This window comes from Podarcis vaucheri, assembly GCF_965113315.1.
Source record: "Podarcis vaucheri genome assembly, chromosome: 3".
Lineage (NCBI taxonomy): Eukaryota > Metazoa > Chordata > Lepidosauria > Squamata > Lacertidae > Podarcis > Podarcis vaucheri.
In genome coordinates, this window is record NC_138761.1 from 117,467,396 (window position 1) to 117,492,854 (window position 25,459).

General features: G+C 47.2%; 1 protein-coding gene across 1 annotated transcript; it reads right to left on the reverse strand.

The window, feature by feature from the left end:
* Nucleotides 1-9,018: 9,018 nt before the first annotated feature.
* On the reverse strand, nt 9,019-23,809 carry BMP2 (bone morphogenetic protein 2). The gene is made up of 3 exons (XM_082216464.1): nt 23,312-23,809; nt 19,633-19,988; nt 9,019-10,768 (listed from the first exon to the last, which is right to left on the reverse strand). Exons 2-3 carry the CDS (start codon nt 19,982-19,984, stop codon nt 9,924-9,926), a joined length of 1,197 nt encoding a protein of 398 aa, XP_082072590.1. The 5' UTR covers nt 19,985-19,988; nt 23,312-23,809; the 3' UTR covers nt 9,019-9,923.
* Nucleotides 23,810-25,459: the final 1,650 nt, after the last annotated feature.

Below are 25,459 nucleotides of genomic sequence, written 5' to 3' on the forward strand. Positions count from 1 at the left end.
CAGTTAGATTTCATCCCCAAAAGCACCCTCCATTGTCTCTTGAGATAGATGGATGTCAACAAATATGTTTGTCCATGTAGCCCAGCGTTGCCTTCTCTGGCTAGCTAACAGCTGCATCTCTGAGGTCTTTTCCATTGGCTGCTCTTTTTTTTAAAAAAAGATATTTTATTAAAAGTGTAATAGTTACAGAAAAAAGAATAAGAAAACAGTAAAAAGTTCACAACACATCAAAAATAAAGAGAAAAAACAAAAAAGAACAATACAACAAAACAAGAAAAGCAAAAACATTCAAAAAACACATCCAATATTTCTATATCTCTACCTTTCATTTACTTGTATCATCGACCTCCTCACACCTCCCTTTTTTGTATTCTTGTTCAATTAGCTATTTCAGCAAATCCTTTCCGTCTTTCTCAATTTTTGTTCTATAATTTATCTTAACACAATCTGACCTTAAATTTTACACTTTGGCCCATTAACAATCTATTTTTACTTAGTTCTTTATAACATTTCTGCTAAAACCATGTAACTTCATTCCAGCATCCTTCTAACATTCATTAATTTTACAATATTTCTGTAAATATACTTTGAATTTTTTCCAATCTTCTTCCACCAACTCTTCTCCCTGGTCTCGGATTCTGCCAGTCATTTCCGCCAATTCCATGTAGTCCATCAGCTTCATCTGCCATTCTTCCTCCATTGGCTGCTCTCTGCTCCTTTCAACTAGAAGTGCAGGGGATTGCACACCATCATCACCATCATCATTTATTTATACCCCGCCCATCTGGCTGGGCTTCCCCAGCCACTCTGGGTGGCTTCCAACAAAATATTAAAATACAGTAATGCATCAAACATTAAAAGCCTCCCTAAACAGAGCTGCCTTGTTGTCTTCAAACAGGGATGTCTTCTAAAAGTCTGGTGGTTGTTTTTCTCTTTGACATCTGGTGGGAGGGCATTCCACAGGGCGGGTGCCACTACCAAGAAGGCCCTCTGCCTGGTTCCCTGTAACTTGGCTTCTCACAGTGAGGGAACCGTCGGAAGGCCCTCGGTGCTGGACCTCAGTGTCCCGGTAGAAGAATGGGGGTGGAGACGCTCCTTCAGATATATTGGACCGAGGCCATTTAGGGTTTTAAAGGTCAGCACCAACACTTTGAATTGTGCTCGGAAATGTACATGAAGATACCGAACCCTCTGCTAACACTGGTTTCTGTTGGCTGGTATATCATTGTGCCTAAAAGTTCAGCTGTAGACCCAGAAGTCACTGGTTCCAATATGGCATATGCCAGGCATAGGCAAACTCGGCTCTCCAGATGTTTTGGGACTACAGTGGTGCCTCGCAAGACGAAAAGAATCTGTTCCGCGAGTCTCTTCGTCTTGCGGTTTTTTCGTCTTGCGAAGCAAGCCCATCAGCGGCTTAGCAGATTAGCGCTATTAGCGGCTTAGCGGGCTTAGCGGATAAGCTGATAAGCGATTTAGCGGCTTAGGATCAGCTGATAAGCAGCTTAGCGGCTTGGGAAAAAGGGGGGAGGAAAAAAACCCCGCAGGAACTCGCAAGACATTTTCATTTTGCAAAGCAAGCCCATAGGAAATTCGTTTTGCGAAGCACCTCCAAAACGGAAAACCCTTTCGTCTAGCGGGTTTTCCGTCTTGCAAGGCATTCGTCTTGCGGGGCACCACTGTACAATTCCCTGTTGGAACATGCCTGGAGGGCACACACAGCCCCCAGAATGAGAAAGACCTGTCTGGGTGTCTTCCTGATGAAGCACAGCCCAGTTCACAAATCATTCCCGGAGCACACCAGCGATATGTGCACGCTCACTTAGCAGAGTATAGCAGAAGCGATCATGGAGCGTAGGTGTGTGCATTCTAAGTGATTTGTTAAGCAATATAGACCGGTCTTGGAAGACCTACACTGGCTCCCAGTATATTTCCTGGTACAATTCAAAGTGTTTGTGCTGACCTTTGGTGCTGAGGCTGACCGTTGATGCTGAGGCTGACCTACCGGCCTCAGTCCAGTATACCTGAAGGAGTGTCTCCACCACCATCATTCTGCCCAGACACTGAGGTCCAGCGCCGAGGGCCTTCTGGCGGTTCCCTTGCTACAAGAAGCCAAGTTACAGGGAACCAGGCAGAGGTCCTTCTTGGTAGTGGCACCCGCCCTGTGGAACGCCCTCCCACCAGATGTCAAAGAGAAAAATAAATACCAAACTTAAATACCAAACTTAAATATATACTGTTCCGTAACAATACCAAAAATAAATACCAAACTTTTAGATAAATACCACTGGTCCTGTTAGCTAGGGATGATGGGAGTTGTAGTCCCAAAACATCTGGAGGGCCGAGATTGCCTATGCCTGATGTATGCTATGAACTCCCTAGTATGGCCTAAGGGAAGTCACCGTTTCCCAGCCTCAGCCCTGCATCTGCAAAATGGGTAGAATAGTGGTGACATACCTTTCAAGAGGAAACCTATATTGTAAAATACTATTGCAGTGCAATAAGAAAATTGGAATTGGTTTGGGATAACGTATGCTAAGCCCATTGAACACTGTAAGGCTGTTGTCCCATACACGCCCTTAGCTGGGAGTGTGTCTCATTTAAGGCAATGGGGTTTGCTTTTGCGTAGACATCTATACAATTCAACAGCTAAATGGTACAGAAATGCAGAGAATGTTTTATTACGAGTAGGAGTGATAGTAAAGAAATCTATTCCTTCCTGGAAATTATGGCAGTACTATTTAAAGCAGCACCGGGGAGTTAAAACTTTCTCTATTGCTGCAATAAGATTACAGCAAATTGCTGCTGAAACAGATAAGGGGACCTTGGAAAAAAGCAAGTTAACTTCTTGTATTTTGGTGGCTTTCCTTTCCCCTTACATAATTTATAGAAGATGTGTCATAGAAAGCAAAGTGTGAGAGGGAAAGGGTCAGAAGGAGAGGGATCTTATTTTGTAAATTACAGGAGTGTTTGCACAAAGCCGAAGTAAAGGTGGTCATTGGCAACAAAGGAAAAACAGTAAATGAGTAATGAAAAATGTGTAATGCAGGATGAGAGTAGACTTTCCACGCATTGGCTGCAGAAAAGTTTACACTCTTAAGCAGTAAAAACAAACCATTAGAGCAGACCTGCGCTGTCAGGAAGTATAAAACAGTCCTTGAAGGCTCTGCAGTAACTGCGCACAAACATTTTCATAATGGAAATTAGGGAAGAAAATTGAACATCAACATACAGGGTACTAACTGAAGGATTAAAGTTGAGTTGTGCAAACAGCAATTAAGCAACCTCTTAACAATTTAAACAAAATAAAGAAACACCCAATTAGTGATTAATATTTTCTATTTCATACCCAGGCTCCCGCAATAATGACTTCATCTTGCAAAAGTGTGCAATGAAAGTGGGAGGCAGAACAGGATGAGACAGTGGTACCTCCGGTTACGAACTTAATCCATTCCTGAGGTCCGTTTGTAACCCGAAACCGCTCATAACATGAGGCGCACTTTCACTAATGGCGCCTTCCACTGCTGCCGCACTGTCGGCGCACAACTTCCACTCGCATCCCAGGACAAAGTTCGCAGCAAGGAGCATCTACTTCCAGGTTAGCGGAGCTCGTAACCCACAGTGTTCTTAAGGAGGACAGTAAATTATTATTATTATTATTATTATTATTATTATTATTATTATTATTATTATTTATACCCCGCCTATCTGGCTGAGTTTCCCCAGCCACTCTGGGCGGCTCCCAATCAAGTGTTAAAAACAGTACAGCATTAAATATTAAAAACTTCCCTAAACAGGGCTGCCTTCAGATGTCTTTTAAAGATAGGATAGCTGCTTATTTCCTTCACATCTGAAGGGAGGGCGTTCCACAGGGCGGGCGCCACTACCAAGAAGTTCCCTGTAACCTCACCTCTCGCAATGAGGGAACCGCCAGAAGGCCCTCGGCACTGGACCTCAGCGTCCGGGTAGAACGATGGGGGTGGAGACGCTCCTTCAGGTATACTGGGCCAAGGCCGTTTAGGGCTTTAAAGGTCAGCACCAACACTTTGAATTGTGCTCAGAAACATACTGAGAGCCAATGCAGATCTCTCAGGACTGGTGTTATGTGGTCCCGGCGGCCACTCCCAGTCACCAGTCTAGCTGCCGCATTCTGGATTAATTACAGTTTCCGGGTCACCTCCAAAGGTAGCCCCACGTAGAGTGCATTGCAGTAGTCCAAGCGGGAGATAACTAGAGCATGCAACACTCTGGCGAGACAGGAGGTTCCACTGTAAATACCAATTGGTATATAGCATATATACATCCCACAGACGTGAAGGCCTTGACTGAAACAAACTAGTTCACTGGCAACAGTGGCAGTTTCCACCAGAGTCAAGCCGGTGATGTATGTATAAGGCTCCTTCACACTGGAATCCCTCCAGTCTGTAACGTCTACATTTTTTATTCTATATGTGTCTGGCAAGCTAAAGATGCTACGTCCTGTGGTCATTTGTGTGAATTCTGTACGTGACATTTATTTGCACACAACCGCTTTTAGGGCATGATAGGATGTCAGCGCAGAATTATTTGAAGCCACATTTGTCTTGTGCTGAAAGGATCGTGGAAAGAGATCCTAGATAAGATTAGGCACGTCGTGACAAATGAAGCGGCATCTGGTATCAACAGAGACGTACTCTATGCAATGATGCCCTACCGCCATGGCTTATATTTGTATGGCTGTTGCGCATGTTAAAAGGGAACAGGTTTAGCGAAGACAACTGACGAGCAAAAGTCAAAATTCAGGCTGGATTCAACTAAACGGTTTTGCTAGCCGGAGCCAGCACAGGTCTGGCTAACATGAGTGGGGCTTTCACCCTCTAATTCCCATGTGCCTTAAAAAAAATAATCAGAACCCCCCCCCCCCGAACAATGAGCAGTGAGGGAGGAGAGAGGAGATAGTCCCATCTGGAAATTGGAAGTGCTTATTCTAACAGAACCGTTGCAATAGTGTGACCAGAGGTCAGGGCCGTCTTTAGCAGATATGGTGCTGGGGTGGAAATATCCGCCCAGAGCCCCCAAATTACCATGGATGGGGGTGGTAGAGCTGCACAATGCCAGCCATGGGGAGAGGCACAACTCTCCCCCATGCCGCTGCGGGAGAGCATTCCCTGCAGAGGCTTGGAAAGGAAGCCGCGTGCCCGCCAGCCATATGGTTGACGGGGCGCAGCTGGCGAGCATACAGGGAAAGAAAGGGGAAGCCGCCGTCAAAGCCGCGCAGCTCCCCCACTCGCTGGGGCGCCCCTTAAAGGCTGGCGCCCTGGCGCAAAGCACCACTAAGCCCTATGGGAAAGACGGCTCTGCCAGAGGTGTACCTAGGGACTGGTGAGACTAGCCCCCACTGGGGGTGCAAAAACCATCTATCTGACTATGGGGTGTCTGACATCAGTGTGCAGCTAGTGTTGGGGCAAGATCATATGCGAGAGAAGCTTCCTGTCCTTCTTGCACTGCGGCATAAAGGTGTGCAATTTCTTTTCATCCTGCCTCGTTGTCACTGTGGACACTTCAAATACTTGGGTCGTTTAAAATGTGGTGATTTCTAAGTGATTGGGGGAGGGACACTGATACAGCTGCTTACAAGGTACCCTAGGCATGCCTTTGACATTGAATCCCACCCAGAATAATTCTGCGGGCTTTCCCTTATCCTGAACTCAAGTTTGCTGTAAAAAAATGAAATATGAGGACAGTTGGCTCTCAGCCCTAAGTTGAACTTCATGGAGTGAGCTATAGGCACGATAAACAAATGAATCAATTGCTAATTGGCATTGTTACTAGTTCTGTCTGCTTTTTATACAGTATTTTACTGGGTCCTGATTCATGCATGTTCAACATCAAACGGACTACAAATGAATGGGTTGATGGGGAGGGCTGTGAAAATCTCACCATGCGTTTGCTTTGGCACTGTAACATTCTTTAATATAATAATGGAACTAGAATACTGGGCATGATATATTTTAAATTTTAAAAAACTGAAATCCAATTATCTTCTCTCTGCTCACAACCTATATGGAATTTGTATGTCGTTCAGAAATGTTGCCAGTTGAGTTGATTTCCAATGGTTAGAGTTGATTTGTGGGCGGTGCATTGAGCCTCTTTTGTTTTAGCAATGGTACCCACCCGAAACCCCTTGAAATAGGATCAAAATCACCATGAAAATCATGTGCATTAGTCCAACTGGACTTAACAGAACCCTCAGAAAACCTACAGCCCCAACCCCTGTAGTTCCATCTCCTTTTAAATTTGAAATTCTGAACTTCCATTTCCCCTCTTAGTTCTTAGTCTCCTTAGCACTAAAGAATTCCAGACAGTCTGTGGAATGATTCAGCAAAGCATGTTATGGGCTTTTTCTGCATGTGCAAATTGAATTTGGAGGTAGTGAAGTGGCAGGCTGAACAGTTCCCCACAAGCAAGGCCCAGACATCCGTCCTAACATCCCATTGCACACATTTCTGACAGACAGTTTGCAGTGGTGTACAAACTGGATTCATGAAGCAGCAATCAGAAGACCTATTCAATCCAGTCAGAAGAAACTGTCACCACAAGTGGGAAATGACCCACAAATGTGTGAAAGTTTCTGAGTACAGTGGTACCTTGGGTTACATACGCTTCAGGTTACATACGCTTCAGATTACAGACTCCGCTAACCCAGAAATATTACCTCGGGTTAAGAATTTTGCTTCAGGATGAGAACAGAAATCATGCTCCGGTGGCGCGGCGGCAGCAGGAGGCCCCATTAGTGGTGTTTCAGGTTAAGAACGGACCTCCAGAATGAATTAAGTACTTAACCCGAGGTAGCACTGTACTGTTTATTGCTAAGAACCGGGGGGGGGGGGACAAATCGCTATTCCAAACATGAATGACATGAAGAAATAATTACTCAGAAACAAATGTATAAGATCTTCCTTGCCATTTTACCAGAAATGAAACGACAGATCTTTCGAGGTCACCTCCGATCAAATTATTGCAGGCTATATTTACATATTAAATGAGCACTGCACCTTCTTGCTTACCAAAAAATATTCATGAAGGTTTCACAACACTGCATGAATATTCTCCAGTACTTCCGAGTCTTAACCTTCTATAACATCCCTTCTCTGTGTCCTCCAAGCCTCCCTTTTGGATGGTTATGATGCTAACAAGCTTTCAACAAAACTGTTTTAAGAAAGTATTCAGAAATTCCAAAATTGCTGTTATAAATGAGCCAATATCCCAGATCACACCCCCACCATACATTTAAAGGGCATGGCATTCCACAAATAATCCTGAGCATGGCAGTCTGTTAAGGGTGCTGAGAAGTGTAGCTCTTTGCAGAGTAAACGGCAATTCCTGGGATTCTACTTTGATTTTTGTGGGGCAGGGGAATGTTTTAAATGCATAGTTTGGATGTGATCTTACAGTCAAAGTCTTGTCCTACCAAGCCAAAGAACAGATCACGAAATGATTACGTCTTCTCAAGTGGTGTTCATTCTGAAGGGTTGCTGTTACTGATTGCGCAGCCTAAAGTTGCAGATGTTGCTTATTTGGTAAGACATCCATCAGATTTAAGCCACTAAGTTAGAAAAGCTTATTTGTCTTGTTTCATACAATGTTGCTTGGATTCCCTTTTTGTATAACTTACTGATATTGTGATTATTTCTAATTGTTTCTGGTAGGCTTTTGAATTGTGATACTCACTGTTCATCTAACCTTTTGCGAGACGCTCTGAGCACCATTTTGTGAAAAAGTGCCATTCAGACAACAATGACATGTTTAGCAACATCGTTAGAATTAGTGCTTTTTTCTGGGGGGGATGCAGGTGTACGCATACCCCTAAACATTTTGTGAATCTAAGTTTGGCCTCATTGAGGGGCAGTATTTCAATATGAGTCGGAAAATGAGAGTACCCCTAAACATTTTTTTTGAGGAAAAAAGCACTGGTTAGAATATTTGTCAAAGATTGCAGACGAGGTTCCCTGAACCTCTACTCCAAGGCTATTGAAAAAGTTCCAGTGCCGAGATTTTTTAAAAGGGGGAAATACTGCAAAACAAAGCCATGTAAACCTCTTTGTTTGTGCAAAAAACATTTGCAGGTCTAACTAGGACTGCTTGACTTTGGAGGACAAACTGAAACATCTCTAGGGACATTGCTTTCATTTAAAATAAACATATGCTCCCGTGAACACCTAATGATCCGTTCTCAAACCACTTAAGTGAAATTATTCCACAGTATGTAATTTCAGGATGGTTATGAATGGCCTTATTGCAAGCCAGACTAGCAGCGCAATCCTTCACAGAGCTTCTCAGATGCAAGTGCGATTGAGTCAGCTGGGTTTTCCCAAAGTAATTCCCCCCGAACTTAGTGGGAATGCCCTCCGAGTAGATATGTGTAGGATTGCAGTGTAGCTTTACATCTTTTGACTCTGGTGCACATTTCCCCTGTCGCTGTTGCTTGCAAGTAGCCCATTTCAGGTGCATCCCTTCTCACTGGCCACACTGGCTGGGGCTGATGAGAGCTTAAGTTCAAAAACATATTTTGAAGGCACCATGTTGGCCACTTCTCACCTGCTCAGTAGAATCTATGCAAGGGCAATTGTTTTCCTGTTCTGCAAGCTCTCGTGGGAAACCAATAAGCCCTCTTCCCACTACATGGGGGTGCAAGTTGACCCAGCTTTATGCTTACATATGGGCAACGCATCTGACCGCATGCGAACTTCTACCTCCCTGGAGCCTTTTACATAGGTGCGGGAGGAGATATCTAGGGCCTGGCCCGGTAGTAATTCCTTGGATTCCTTTGCATGTGTTTGATGTCCCTAGGAAAATAAAAGGGTGGAATTTGCATACTTTGCTGCTTCCCACAAACCTGTTCTTCCCTCGGAGCTCTGTTAACATAGATTGCAAGGTGTGCGCAATAATACACTTCTGGCATCCAGCGAGCGTTACTCTGTAGTAGCAGGAATACCTTAGGCGCCGTCGGAAAGGCGAGCAGAAACGAAGCTTTTTAAAAACTGAAGAAATCTGGTATTTTATTTAATATTTGGCCAGGACAAGGATTCCAATGGGTGAACTACTTCAAAGGGGAGGAACAGCATAAACATTTTGCTTTTCTGTCGGTGCAAGGACCAAAAAACCCGAAAATTAAAGTAGGGAAAGAGAGTTTTCTAGAGAAGCCCGGTTGGTGGTCGTGTCACACCTTCATGAGGAACAGCAATTCTATTTCTACTTGCTCGGCAACCGTCTGGTTCTTATCCACATGCTCCCCACCGGGAGGATGCCAGTTTCTCATGGACTAGGCAGCCCACCCTGCAGCATTCCTGAGAATTGTACAATATAATCTTGAGTCAGCAGGGCGGATTAGCCACTTTTCATTGGGCTTGCACTCGTGACCTTAACAGTAGAACTGCAGAAAGCAAAATGCATTACGCACCTTTGCCATAGTAACCCTTCCATGTACACATCGCAACTTACTTAAATACACACTGGAAAAAGGAAGAGAAACAAAAAAAGCTACCATTTGTTTTAAATTATGTACAAACCCTATATTTTTTTTCTTCTGCTTTTTTTTGATTATACATATAAATACAAATTAGCTATTCTTCTAAAGTGGTTATAATAGTAAATAAATACAAAATAACAATCTGACCTTTATACTTCATGTGCTGAGGGGGGAAAGGGGGGGCGCTTAAACCCATATAAAATGTACAACTAATACGTTTAAAAATCTTTAAAAGGAATAATTCTCTGATTAAAATATTTTTTTCCTCGCTTTTTTCTGTAGACATAAATAGATTTTTTTTTCAAAATAGATGCGTTTAATTCTCCATTTCATAACATAAATAAGGTCTTCATTGGGAAATATTAAAGTGTCAAGTTTTGTTTTGTTTCATTGGTCCATTTTCCGCCCTGCCGCCACGTCAGCGGCAGCCACAGCCCTCCACAACCATGTCTTGATAATTCTTGAGTACCACCTTCTCGTTCTCATCCAGGTAGAGCATGGAGATGGGACTCAGTTCTGTCGGCACGCAGCAAGCTTTGGGGATTTTGGGGTTGACGGAATTGACAAGAGTCTGAACAATGGCATGGTTGGTGGAGTTCAGGTGGTCTGCCAAGGGGAAGGGGCAGTCTCCGTGGCAGTAGAAGGCACTATAGCCCGGCGGGGCCACTATCCAGTCATTCCACCCCACGTCGTTGAAGTCCACGTACAAATCGTGCCGTTTGCAATTGGACTTGCGCTTGTTGTGCTTGCGCTTGGCCTGGCGCTTCTCTCTCTTGTGGAGAGGGTGTCCCTTTCCGTCATGCCCAAAGGTCACTAGTAACGGCCTGATCTGAGACCAGCTGGCATCGTCCTGATGCAAAGACCTGCTGATCCGGACGTGCCTCTTGGAGGCAGTGCTCTCCCTGGGGTCCAAGTGAGCCACTTCTACCACAAAACCATGGTTGGGTTGTCCATGTGCAATCCACCGCATGATAGCCGGCGTCACATCAAACGTTTCCCACTTGCTGGCGTTACGATGCACCAAGCGCGTGTCCAAAAGTCTCGTGATGGGGTCCTGGGAGGCCTCTCTCTCGGGCTTGACGATTTCATAAATATTAATACGGTGGTAAGAGCTGCCATTGCTCTCAAAAGCGTCTTGAACGTGCTCCCGAAAAACCTGAAGCTCAGCTGAAGTGATGAACTCCCCCTCAGGGATGGAAGTTAAGTTGAAGAAGAAGCGACGAGATGTTTTGCCACTTCTTTCTGGAAGTTCTTCTAGTGTTTCTGGTTTGGGGGGAGAGAGAAGAAGAAGAAAAACACAATCAGTAACTCAGATAATGCCACGAAATATTTGAAGTACCCTGGTGGTGGAGGAGACTCTTGAGAGTCCCGTGGACTGCAAGAAGATCTCCATTCTGAAGGAAATCAGCCCTGAGTGTTTACTGGAAGGACAGGTCCTGAAGCTGAGGCTCCAATACTTTGGCCACCTCATGAGAAGAGAAGACTCCCTGGAAAAGACCCTGATGTTGGGAAAGATGGAGGGCACAAGAAGAAGGGGACGACAGAGGACGAGATGGTTGGACAGTGTTCTCGAAGCTTGACCAAGTTTGAAGTTTGACCAAACTGCGGGGGGCAGTGGAAGACAGGGGTGCCTGGCGTGCTCTGGTCCATGGGGTCACAAAGAGTCAGACACGACTAAACAACACAAGAACAGATATAGAAGATTTCCCATAACATTAGCATAAGCCAATACGTGTGTTAAGTTAGAAATTCAAAAGACTTTCCCCCTTTCCCTTTTTCTAGTTGCTCTTGTCTTTCTGTATGTTTAGGCAAGCCCACGAAACATGATGTTAAAATGCTTCCTTCGCTGCCGCACATTTTGGATCTCATAGGAGTGCACTGCGAATTCCAGGTGGTCGTAATAAGGGGGAAGAAATGTGAGGCATTGCTTTGGAATTCAAGGGTATTAAAGAACATTTTTTAACACTGTGGTTAGCAGGGGCCCAGGGAGAGTAATTAAAAACTGACTGAGGATCAAGGAAAGGGATTGCATTTCTTAAAGATTGCCCTAAAAAAACACACAACGCCAACAACAAACCCCTACCTTCAGTTTTCATGTCAGTCTCTCAAAAGCCATTCCAAAGGCATTGTGCCACAAGTTTCATGATTTACAAAACTTACTATCCAAAACCCTGTCTCGTAATTATAGACCTTTCCACAAAGCACACCCAGTCATTTTACTCAAGGAGGCCCTAAATGAAAATAACTTGGATGGGTTTAGTAGTTAAACCATTTGGGCGGCCTCCAGGTGTTTGGGACTATAGCTTGCAGGCGTGCTGGTTGAGGCTGGTGGGAGCTGCAGTCTTAAACATTTGCAGGGCACCAGGTAGGACCAGTGGCGTAGCGTGGGTTGTCAGCACCCGGGGCAAGGCAAGTAATTTGCGCCCCCTAACCCGTGGATTTGCGCCCCCTAACCCTAACCCCCAGATGTTGCGCCCGGTGCGGCCGGCCCCCCCTGCACCCCCCACGCTACACCACTGGGTAGGACTAGCTGTTTGCTTGGGGGGAGGCCATGGGCAGCATTGCAGGAACGGGCAACCAAGTCGCACAGATCTACTGAACAGCAACAGTCTACAGCTGCATCACATGTTGAGCAAATTCATCATCCATACTGCCTGTCCACTGAACTGCTATTATGAACAGTTAACTGCAAAATATGGGACAAACAGGCATACAGACCCTGCCAACCTGGAAGGCGCTTTGTGAGTTGTGCCTTGTCCTGCTCTTTTCTATAAAATCTACTACTAATTTTAACTGTTGAAAGCTCACCCCCTACATAAGACTTGTTATTACAGGTGGGAGCAGAGGAATGAACATTTGCTTAAGTATGTGGCTGAAATTTGAACTGGAGACAGGCAATATATTGGTCATCATCTAAAGTGGCCAGGGACACAAAACACCATTTCCTTTTTGTTCTTTTTAATATGGATGGCATGAGGAGGGGTGGGGGCTCAGAGAGGGGATGAAGACATACTGGGCGAAGGGAATTATGTGCATCCCATGTGGAAGATTGGAGCACTCTCAGATAGTTTTAAGGTGTGAGTTTTGCTTTTTGGAAAACAAAATTTTGGGGAAATATAGTACTATGAATGAACATTTACTTATGACCAATAACACTGTACAGTATTGACAGGATGTACTATTGCTGCCAAATTTAACTAAACCATTGAGTGGCAGGGTGAGGGACTCTGCTGCTCCCAAGGTTGATATTGCTGGTCTACAATTTCCACCATCCCTGACCCTATTAGAGACTGATGGGAGTGGGAGTGAATCTTCATTTGTACTTTGGGTTCAGAAATAAATTCATGTGCAAGTAAAAGAAATCTAAGAAAAAGCAATGGGAAGATTTGACTTGCCCTATCTCCTGTTTTATTCCAAGGGCTCAGTATGTGATACAATATCCATATTCTCAGATAGCCTCTAAATTGAGCTATGAACAAGCAATGTGTCCAGCCCACTCGGTGAACTACACAATGATAATACCACCACATATTGCAACTTGTGCAACAACTGTGGCTAAGTCTAAGCATATTGTGAACTATCTTAACCGCGACATTGCTCCGTTGGTGTTCTATTTACTTAGAAGTGTCACCAATATTAAATTCCAAAGGAACAAGTTTTGGATTCTAGCCTAACTGTTCCCACTGCAGCTTTGGAAACACAACCATAATCCAAAGGTATCTTCTTATTCCCCAACATCTGATTCAGAGTCTCTTTCCTCTATGGTCACCTAAACAAGAGCTTGCATTTAAAGTACACAAGTCTATGGTGCACAACGGGTATCTCCCAAGCATTTGCAGGAAAGCTAACTATAATTGGCTCCCTCTAAATGTGGTTGTCCTGAACACTCTACACCCATCTGAAGTGAGGCCACATGTATGCCTGAGCACATGGAGTCTCTTGCAGGGGTGGCCCTGACATGCGTTAGGGTGAAGCCACCTGGTCATGTGGCACCAAGATAGGTGCAGGCTACAAAATGGCAAGGAGTGGTTTGTGAACAGCATTGTAAGACTCCTTTCAAAGCACTGGCTATAAGTGAGGTGTGTAGCATCTGACAGCAAGATGTCTTAGGGTCGGACTGTTCTCCTCTCTCAGCAACTCTGTAAAAAAGGTAAAGGGACCCCTGACCATTAGGTCCAGTCGTGGCTGACTCTGGGGTTGCGGCGCTTATCTCGCTTTATTGGCCGAGGGAGCTGGTGTACAGCTTCCGGGTCATGTGGCCAGCATGACTAAGCCGCTTCTGGCGAACCAGAGCAGCGCACAGAAACGCTGTTTACCTTCCTGCTGGAGTGGTACCTATTTATCTACTTGCATTTTGATGTGCTTTTGAACTGCTAGGTTGTCAGGAGCAGGGACCGAGCAACGGGAGTTCACTCCGTCGCTGGGATTCAAACCGCTGACCTTCTGATCGGCAAGTTCTAGGCTCTGTGGTTTAACCCACAGCGCCACCCACGTCCCAACAACTCTGTAAGCATCTCTAAAAAGTGCCAGAACAACAAGATGAGGGGATGTGGGGAACTGTGGGCCCCTGTTCCCAACCACCCCAGCCAGCATGCTCCAGTGTTTAGGGCTGATGGGAGTTGTAGTCCCAGCAACATCAGAAGGGCCACAAATTCTCCATCTCTCCAGAAGAACATCTTCTGAGGAAAACAGAAGCCATTTCCCAGTCCTTTGAGTCTACACTCTTTCCTGGGGTTTCCACCCACCACAAACCCCTGGTGTCTTTCCTTCAAGATCTACTTCACCCTTGTTTTTCCTTGCCCTGTCCTGATGGGAGTCCCCCTGCTTCCTTCTACTCAGAGGAAAAACTGCTGCAGTGTTTTATCCTGCGCTGCCCTGTCCCCCAGGGCCATCTTCTATCCTCACCCTACTGACTCCTCACTACCTTTCAGAGCCAGCAACCGGCTGCCATCTTTCCGTCTCTTTCCACCCAAACCCCTCCTTGCCTCTTGCTTTCCCATTCCCGCCCTGCCCCCGCCAAGTTTTGCAACCGGGGAAAAAACAGCCGCTCACCCAATGGCTAGGGAGGGTTCGCGAGAATAACAAGCCACAGCCACGCTGTGTTTACCTCACATTCGATTTGTTTTTAATTCCTGCCCTATCTACATCATTGGTGCTTTAATTGGACACTTCTCTTAAGTGGCTTTGAACTGACATGTGCAAAACAAAGGCAGTGCTAAACAAACCCCCGCCCCATCCCAAAAACCCCCAACAAACCCGTGTTTTGCATGGTTACAAAGGTGCAAAGGCAGAGGTTTTGCCATTGCCCAGAGAGGTAAGCCAGAGATTAAAGGTCAGTGGCAGACATGTGCTTGCTGAGGAGAGAGGTTAGGCTGACAGGGACCAACACAGTGGCTCCATGGTTGTGGAATTCCCTATCCAGAGAGGCAAAATCTTAGAATTGTAGAGTTGCAAGAGGCCATGAAGGCTGTCTAGTCCAACCCCCTGCAGCGCAGGAAACTTTGTCCAAAGCGGGGCTCGGTCCCACAACCCTGAGATTAAGACCCTCATGCTCAACTGACGGAGGGAGAGGCCTCTTACTTTAACTGGGTTGGTTTATGAGATTGGATGTGACGGGGAGCGGGGGGGGGGGTGCGGATATTGCAAGCTGCAAACAGTTTCCTTTATTAAAGGAAATAAAGAAACAATCTAACGATTTGCTCAAATCATTTGTGGCCCTTGGAACTGCGAGGAAAAGTAAATGATCACGTCAGGTTTTTAGAGCTTTCGGAGAAAAGTTAAGTGTGTGTGTGTCTTTTTTCTGTAGCAAGCTACAGCAAAACAGTCAGAGGGAAAAACAGGTTTTCCTGTGGGTTCTCTGTAAGCACATCTGTATCCTGGTCACAGGAGGTGTGGAACCTGCAGCCCTCCAGATCTTGCAGCCCTCAACCGCCAGCAAATTAGCATTGAACCAGTTCCTCCACACTGTTTCTCGTATTTAAACCCCACTATTGTCTAGGCACTCCCTTTCCTCTCAAGCGCACCTGTGAAAGGGCCTTTCAGTAGCTGACATGCCAGGGAGACGCCTTGGGGCCTAAGGTGATGCCGATTATTACTATTATTAATTAATTAAATTTCTATACTGCCCTTCATCAGAGGATGACTGGGTGGTTTACAATATAAAACCCTCCAAAAGACCTACCGTAATGGTTGTATTCCCTAACATCTTTTCTATTTCCCAAGGCCTTTAAAAACTAACCTGTTATCTCTGCTGCTGTTTTAGGCAGCTCTCTCTAGATAAGCTGGTTTTATTGTGTATTTTTTTTGGGGGGGGAGAACAGCCCTTTGAATCAGCTTGAAAGAACAGGCTTCCCACAATAAATAACAGACTTAGGAAAAGACCTGGGTTCAAGTTCTGTCTTGAGCTATATAGATCACTGGACCGAAATGGCCAAGTCATTGCTTCTCTGCTTCAGTGGGACTTACTCCCAAGCAAAGGGGTGTAGGGTTATCGCCCAAGGGTTTATTTTGTTGGAATAAGGATTGTTGCCAAGTTGCAGCAAGGAAGCTGACCAAAACACTTGCTAGCCTTCCCTTCCTCTGCCCACTCATATATGTATGTAGTTCTGCGTTAAGGTGCATTTTGGCACAATTGAAATGTTTACTGGAAGTTCTCCCATTCATTAGTTTTATATTCACACACACAAAGCAGCATAAGCCACAGTGCAAGTTTAAGTTACACCATTAATCTCTTTCCTCATTAAGACTTGCTATTAGTTAGAATAATCACTACGTAGGCCACACCCCTTGTGGAGAAACTTAATTAAAATACATATTTATGTATCTTTCCTTGCCAGCCCAGCTCTATACTATATGTAAGCAAAGCAGCTTGCTTCCGTATCTCTCCCCCCAATTCTACAATCCATCAATGCCGCCTGTGAAAAGGTTGACAACTGCAAGTTTATAGCTTTTCTGCAGAATACACTAGATTCACATCCTCTGAATGCTTATTATTTGTACATGTTGCATCAAAGTATCTGTGGCTGGGATGCAGAAACACAGAAAGGAACCTGTAAGTCTAGCTAATTCAATGTGACTTTGCTAATCACACACACACAAAATGTGCTTAGGGTCATAAATGGAGGGGAGAAGAAAGGAGATTGCCGCAATCATGGCGAAACTTTTGGATTTGCATTGAACAGAGATGGCAGAAGCAGCAGCAGCAAAAACAAAACAAAAAAACACTTTGCAAATACAATGTAAAGCTTTGCCCAGTAGTGCTGAGGAAAGTTCATTCAAGTTTAAGGAACTCGGATACTGTATAAGCACTTTGCATAAAAGTTCAAGCAAGTTGCCTTTCATTTAGCAAACTGGCCTAGTTCAAAAATACAAGAATAAGTGGCAACAGAGCATCTGAAGATTGTGTTGCATTTACTCCCAATTGTTCTGCCTGGTTAAGTACATATTTGCTTGTGGCTTCTAATCTGAGTGACCTAAAGCCCCAGGTGCCCATGAAATCCAGTGGGCAGCTGCTCCAAAACTTATCAGCCTTGCTTTCTGAAGGGCTTACCTTGGGTCTCCACTAAATCTAGATTTAAACAGAAGACAAAGTCACGGTGGAGACAATACAATTGATTGTTAAATTGATCTCTCACGGGGATTAGACGGGGATTAGAAATCCTTCCAAGTTACTCTGATTGCCAACTGTAAATTAGACAGACTTTTTTTCCTATTTAGCCTGCAACATTTAAATTTATTGGTAGGAACTCAGAATCTGGACAGAATCTGTAGAATTACAAAAACACATCCACTTCTCTTGCTCTGGATCAATGTAAGTCAATTTTTAAAAATTGATAAATGAATATAAGGCACAGAACAAAGAGTTCAGCAGAGTTAGAAATGTAGTTTGCCATTCTTAACATTTAATGAAACAAACATAGCCAGCAACTAAAATTGCTAGCTATTTAAAGGGGGAAATGCGACATTCCTTGTACTCCTCCTCATTTTTGCTCCAGGTTGTTTCCTACCATCTGTACATTCATCACCTCGAGGAAAAACTGGTCTCTACACTCCTCTTGGCAAATTGGCCACCCACATTATTAGCATAAGCATATGCGGGATACTGGTTCTTTAGGAGGGAGGCAAGGGAGATTCTGCCGCCAACACAAAGGCAGTGACAGGCTCAATCTTCAGAAATATATTTAGAAAATTAAATAAACTTTTTTTAAAAAAAAAATCAAATACATCTTAGAACATGGGTAGGCAAATTAAGGCCCAATAGCCTTCTAAATACAGCCCACAGACAGTCCGGGAATCAGCATGTTTTTACATGAGTAGAATGTCTCCTTTTATTTAAAATGCATCTCTGGGTTATTTGTGGGGCATAGGAATTTGTTCATTCCCCCCCACAAAAATATAGCCCGGCCCCCCCACAAGGTCTGAGGGACAGTGGACCGGCCCCCTCCTGAAAAAGTTTGCTGACCCCTGTCTTAGAACTATGGACTGTGCTTTTAAAAATGTCTCAAAATGCAAGGCCATGTGTTTCTGTGATCTTCATCATTATGCAGGGGAGGGGATACGCAACGTGTCAGTGTTCTTCAAATAGCTTTTTTTTTTTTTTAGAAATCACAGGCTGAAACTGCAATCTTTGGGTTGGTTTTAATTCCAGAGATGACCCATGGAAATCAATGGGATGACTAAGTTAAGTCTCACCGATTCCAGCGGGTCTGCTCTAACAATGGCTTGTGATTGGATCCAGCCCAGGAGGCTCGGCAGCCATGCAGAGATAACCATTTCTGTTCATTCTGGGATCCAAAGGCTAATGGGCATGTACTGAAATGGGCATGGTACTGTCTTAACATATACATCTACACATCTACTGCCAACATGACTTCAGGTTTTGAAAGCTTCCCACCCACCACAATCATTCAAAATAGTGGCCAGAATTAAACGGATGAGTCCGGTCACACAGCACACAGAAGGAGAAAGAGGGAGATCATTGCAAAATGCTTGTCCTGATCAGAGGATCCAGTTACAGATAGGTAGCCGTGTTGGTCTGCCATAGTCAAAATAAAGAAATTCCTTCCAGTAGCACCTTAAAGACCAACTAAGTTAGTTCTTGGTATGAGCTTTCGTGTGCATGCACACTTCTTCAGATACCAAATATTATACATGACTAAGCCATTTTTAACCTTCTCACCCCTTGCCTTTTCCTGTAAGACCTATTGCAGTCGTTAAGAGTCATCAACAGGCTCATCTCAGCTATCTGCCAATCTCCCATTCCCACCACCCTTCTGAGTAATACCCCTCCCCACCTTCTCACTATATAGAAGGATCTGGCAACTTCTGTTTCAGTGTATCTGAAGAAGTGTGCATGCACACGAAAGCTCATACCAAGAACTAACTTAGTTGGTCTTTAAGGTGCTACTGGAAGGAATTTCTTTATTCTGATCAGAGGAGTAAGATTTTGAATTCCTCCTGGTGTTTCCAGGGATGAGCTTTGACTGTGAAAGGCGGCTACCTATTTCCAAGTCAACATGGGCAAGATTGGTTTCAGAACCCTGATTCATTTTTCAGTGGTTGAGACAGGCCTGCGCTGAACTAAGAGGAAGCTGAGAGGAGTTTGAGCAGAAACACCACAAGGAGAGACTCACACTTCAGCTGCATTCACACAGTGCGGCAATCTCTTCCTTCCTAGCATAGATGCTCAGAAGGAAAAACCGTACATTTAAACTGCACTTTTCAGCTAACCAGATTTGAGCGATACGCTTTGTCTCGTTAGAGCATACCAGTGTAGCAGCAACCCAACCAGGCAGAGATTCAATTTGCATAATGAGGAATTCACAACTGCTTAAATAGCAAGAGATACATTGCATATATCTAATGGGTGAAGGAGAACAAGAAATCAAGGCCATTGCTGCATTTGGCGCTGAACAGATTTCAGGCAGGGGTCTGCATCCTACCTGGAGACGCTGGGAACAAGTGTCCCCCCCACTGAGCTATGTGGGCCTTCCCAAAATATCCAACCACCAACCGTCTTGGCAGTTGCAGCATTCCAATTTGCAAGGGGCAGAGGGGGTGGAATCTCCAAGCCTATTTTTGTTAGGGCTTGGGCAGTGGAAGCAGGAGCTAAGAGCATCCCTCCTTACCTTCATGGTGAAAGCTCCTGACAGTATTGGCTCTGCTGGCAGCTCTCTCCAGGTTATAGTCCATAGTTGTTGGCTTCTGGCTGGTGTGCAGATGGTAGAGCTCCAACATATAGGGAGGGATGATGATGTCCTTGCTTGGGGTGGGCCGCCGCGTGAGCCCAAACATATTGAGCAGGCGCAGTTCAAATTCGCGCAGGATCCCTTCAGAGAGTTGCAGGGGAGTGACGCGGCCCAAGTCTCCGCTGAACCTTCTCCTGTCGGCCACCTCCGGGATGAGGCTGGCCGAACCACCCAGCAGTATGTGATAAAGCAGCAGTGCTAGTAGAGAGCAGGTCCTGGCAACCATGGTCATCAACCTGGGGAGAATGGAAGAGGTTGAGTTGGCAGGCGAGGAAGCGCTGTAGGGCAAAACCAGCATGAGCAAAGTGTAAGGTCCTTCTAAGCTTCACAGCTGCTTTCACACCATGAAACATAGGAAACCACCTTCTACAAAGCCATTCCATTGGTGCCATCTAGCTCAGTCTTATCTGCCAGTAAAGGTGAAGGGACCCCTGACCATTAGGTCCAGTTGTGGCCGATTCTGGGGTTGCGGCGCTCATCTTGCTTTACTGGCCAAGGGAACAGCGTACAGCTTCTGGGTCATGTGGCCAGCATGACTAAGCCACTTCTGGCGAACCAGAGCAGCGCACGGAAACGCCGTTTACCTTCCTGCCGGAGCGGTACCTATTTATCTACTTGCACTTTGACGTTCTTTCCAACTGCTAGGTTGGCAGGAGCAGGGACCAAGCAACGGGAGCTCACCCCGTTGTGGGGATTCGAACCGCCGACCTTCTGATCGGCAAGTCCTAGGCTCTGTGGTTTAACCCACAGCACCACCCGCATCCCTTTGTCTGCCAGTAGTTTTGTATAATTTCAGACGGGATATGCCCAGACCAGCCTGGAAATGCCAGGGATCCAACTAGGGTCTTTCTGAATGCAAAACAGTAGTTTTATCATTGATCTATAAATAACCCTTCCCAGCTCCCATGGTCCTTGTAGGTAGGACCTTCTCCATCTCCCCGAAAATGAAGTTTATGAGAGACAGTCCTGACCCCAGTGGGAACTTTGGTACTGACATGAACTGTGACAGGATATTGTTTTTCCTCTCTCTCTCTCATATGTCCACAGTTGCTGGGGTGGGTAGCAATCTGCCAGCACATTATGGAAGCTGCCCACATGGACCAAGATTGGTAGGAACTGGTATTATGGGCAATGGGGGATAAGTAGCTGAAAGCGAAGGCAATTCACAATCCTGCGGCTGAAAGGCCCAAGCAAAGCCCACAAATGGATCCTCTTAATCCAGGAAAAAACAGGTTATACGCAATTGTTACTCAGAGTAGACCCACTGAAATCGATGGCCATGAGTAACCGGGGTTCATTAATTTCAACAGAGCAAACATTAGTTGAATACAACCTATAGAAGCTGCTATCATTCCTCTAGGCAAGTCACACAAAACAATATTGGTAACGCACAACCTGCTCCCCACCGTGGACAAGTTTGCGATTGCTGGCAAAAGAAAGGACTGTGTGAAATGGAAATTTCAGGAGGGAGCAAGCACATGAAAGACCCTGCAGATTTGGGTGGCTCACTTAAAAACGTCACCCACAACCCCTTGAAGGAAGGGTGGGATAAAACCCTGCAGCAAGATATTGACACATTCCTCCATGATATGGCATGGGGGACACCTCCACAAACACATGAATTTTCATAATTATATTCACAAGCCCACACCGTGGCTCCTGGGCTATTTGAGTGCAACTGTTCACTCCAGAGAATAAATAGAGACAGAACTGTTATAATTAGTATTGTGTGAAGAGCCCCCAAGCATAGCTGCATGCTGGGACGTAGCTGAAGGAAGGAAGTATTGCAGGGTGTGGCGTGGTGGGGTTTTGAGGGGCGGCTGGAGAGCCAGCATTATGGGACTGTGACCTCTGAGCTGATTCCTAGCCTGCTGTAAGGTGGCTCCGCTGCACTGGTGGGAGGACAAAACCTGGGCATGCAGGTAGTAGAAGGTGTGGAATGAGAGACAGGAGGTGAATATGGTAAAGAAAGAACAAGTAATCGCGGAGTGGCTTTTTAGAAAGGAGAATTACATGGGAAAGGGGAAGGACACGAGCCTTTTTGACTGCAGTGAAACATTTATCAAGAGGAGCTTCCAGCCTCCTAGGTCTGCAAGGAGAGTGGGCTTTAAGTTTTATAGCCCATCGATTTCCCAAGGGCTGGACAAAACCACTGGAAACAATTAGAGGATGCACCAAGGCAACAAGTCAGCGCAGAATGAGGCATTCAAAACCAAGTGCACCTGACAGTGTGCTGGATTGTGACCTGAAACTGCCTTGACTACCCGCTTTCTCCCCCTCACTCCCTTCCTTTACATCCTGTAACCTACACATAGCTAATGGAAACCTCATTTCATCTCTTCCTCCGCCCCCTTCTCTCCGCATTTTAATAGTTTTGGGATCCAGCATAATGAGCGGGGCATCGGCAGCCACAAGCAAAAGATTGCAAAGGTTGCTAGCTAGAACTTTAGCCATGTGAGCCGTTTCATTCAAGGATCTCATTTAGTTCAGGGGCGCGTGCGCTCCTTTAGTAAAGTGATTGGACGTGCATTTAAGTTTGTTGGACTTTCTTCCTTTCAAAAGCCTGCTAGTTGTCTCTGCAGTAAAACCGAACTAAAACTCCACTCTCCAGCACCCCTTTCCCGTGCCTCGGATTCATTCGGCTACGGTAAATGATCCTCTCTAACTGTTAAGAGGCCAGCCGTGATGAACTTGTGGCCCTGCAGACTTCGTTGGACTCCACCTCCCATCAGCCCCATCCAGCATGAGTGATGGTCAGGCGTGATGGGAGCTGTAGTTCAGTCACATCTGGAGCCAGTTCCCCACCCAACACACGGTTTATTCGCGGAGATGTTTCTACCAAAATCAATGGGATTTGTGGATGGAGGTGCGCGGGGGGCGCGTTACAATAATGGGCTAGAAAGGGACTCAGGTTTCAGAAGCTCCCGAAACAGCGGTGGGTGGGTGGGGAGCCTGCAGTTTGCGGAGCGAAGCGAAACATCCCGAATAAAGTAGCTTCAGCAAGTGACCGGGCCAGCAGAGCAACACAGGCAGCAACTCCGGAGGCCTGCTGGAAGTGTTTCTCAGCCAGGACCTTCTTGCAATATACGGGAGAGGATGGTGCCGCGGAATAACCTGCCCAGTACTCTCCCCGCCCGCCACCTGTGGCCCGGGATATTGCAAGGCGCTTAGGATGGGCGCTGCAAGCAGTTAACTTGCGCAGCAAAGTGTTCTGGGGAAGAGGGCAGCTGGGGGGTCTTGTCACGGGGGAGAAAGAGCAGGGGGGGGCAAAAGGGGACTGTACGGGACACACACCTCCCGCATTCTCTCAACAAGTGAGCAAGGTACATGCCAAGAGGGAGATCTGCCCCCAGAAATGTCTCGTTTACCATTAGCTTTAATTCATACTCGCGACTGTTTTTGTTGTGGGGAGGGAGGTATGGATGATCAACCGCCTGGGGAACGCGGAGGAAAGAATCCGCAGGGAGTCCCCGTGGGAAGTTTCCCGGCAGGTGTGGCCATGTGCCGAGTTCGAAACCGCGCGCGCCCTCCTTCCCCAGCGCCCCCCGCCTCCTGCTACCTTTTAGGATCCCGCCGATCGCCTAAGAAGCAGCAGCAGCACACTCGGGCACGTCCATGGAGCCACCCTCCACATGGAAGTAACGTGGCCGATCAAGCGGGGAGGATGTGCGATCCGTCCTTTCTTTTTCTTTTTTTGGGTGGTGGTGGTCTTTCCCCCCCACCTCCTTACTCCGGGGTCGGGGAGGAGAGCTGTCCACGAGCGGCGAGGAGCTGTGCTCAATTTCCCTCCCTCCCTGGGAAGTTTGCGGCGAGCACAGCCGAGGCAAAAGGGGAACCAAACGTTCCAAGCGCCTCTGAAGCCTCGCTCTCTAGTCGAGCTCCTCTCCAGCGCTGCAGCCCGAGCTCGCTTCTCGGCGCAGAGGAAGAAACATCCCGGGCATGGTCTCGCTCCTGGTCTAACCTGGACGAAGCGAGGAGGAAGACGAGGAAGAAGAAGACGTCGACGCGGCGGTCGCGGATTTGCAGCTGCTGTTCTCTGGCCCGCTGGCCTCTCCCGGGCGCCGCATCACTCCCGGCTGCAAGGGCGCTGCCCCAGAGCCAAGCTCGGGGGAAGAGCACGCACCGCCGGCGTCCTTCTCCAGGGCCCGGCCCGCCGGGGAAACATGCTCAGGATCCGAAACTGCCGGGGAAAGGAGCCGCGGAGGGTCGGGGGCGAAGAAACGTCCCTTTCCCGGGCCGAGAGCCGGCAATGCGCGCCCCCTCGGCGCTCCTGCTCGGATGTCAATAGAAAGCAGCTCCCTTCTCCTTAAGAAAATGCCCTTGGCATCAGCAGCCGTGAAGCGTTGGATTCCGCCTCCGATCTCTCCAAACGGGCCACTTTCCCCCCACTCCTCTGGGTCGTGCGCTTTCGTTCCTGGTTGCAAAAGAAAAGCAGCAACAAGAGCGAGCAGGCAGAGTTAGTGGCCAGCCGCTGCTGCCGCTGCTCCTCCTCCTGTTGCTGCTGCTCGGTTCCGGCGGCTCCTGGTGGTGGCTCGGCGGCAAGAGCGCACGACCCGGCTCCTGCCTCTCTCCGCGCGTTGCGTGCGCCCTGGGCTCCGGCGTCGAGCGCTTCTTGCTGCTTGTTCCTGCTTCTCCTGCAAGCGGAGCTGCTTGCGCCGCTCTCTCTTTTTCTCTCTCTCTTGGCGGCCTCTCCCTCTCGGGGCTTTTTGTGGCTGCTCGGCTCGGGCTGAGGTCACGGGCGCGGGGGCTGGAGGCGCGCTCGCCAAGCGCCAGGCGGCCTGTGAGCGAACCGGGAGAGCCTAGGCGAGGCTGGCGCGGCGGGTTGCTGGTGCTGCAAGGAAGCGCGGCAGGGCAGGCGGCTTTTAAAGGGAACGCCGCCCCCTTTTTGGACTTCCCTCCTCCAGGCGGCCCCCCCTCCAGCTTACACACGCACACACACACACGCATACAAGCAGGCACACATACGCTCAGCCCCAGCCACGGAGGGGTACTGAGCGCGCTCTTCGCTTCTCCTCTGCCACAACTTTCCGGATTCGAGCCGTCAGGCTCGCCGGGAGGAGGAGCTGCCGGAGCTCCGGCCCGCCGCGAGACTTTTCCTTGTCCGCCCGGCCCGCGCTTGGAAGAAAGATGTACCTATTTCTTCGCGGCGCTCGGCAGCTCCTTCGGGAGTGGAAATGTTTCCAGAGTTGCGCGTGCCAAATGCTTCTGTTCCGAAAGGGGGGTTGGAAAGGATAAAGCTCTGCTTGTGGAAGACGACGACGGACTCCCCCCCCCCTTCTCTCCCTCCCTCCGCCCGCTCAACATAAAGAGGGGAACTTCCTAGGGCTAAAGCCGAGATTTGAAACGACCCTGCAACTGCGGATCGATCGAGCGCAGGAGCGGGGCGCTGCGCTGCAGGCAGCGCGGTTCAGGTTCACTTTGGAGTCGCCGCGGCCCCTCTTGCGCTCTGCCGTGGCCCGCGCTTCCTCTGCCCGGTACCTGGGCTGCAACCGCAAAGGCACTTGTTATTCGCGGGATATTCTATGACCCTTACTCTTGAGTTTAAACATGTTTGCGATTGCTGTTGCTTTTGAGTGATCAAACGACATAGCAGCCCTGTCTTGGGTTAAGTTTGGCACAGCTCGCTTAAGTCAGCCAATAGGTTCAGGCGCGTCTATGGCTGCTTACACACCATCCATTTAAAGCGCGCGATTCCCACCCCACCCCC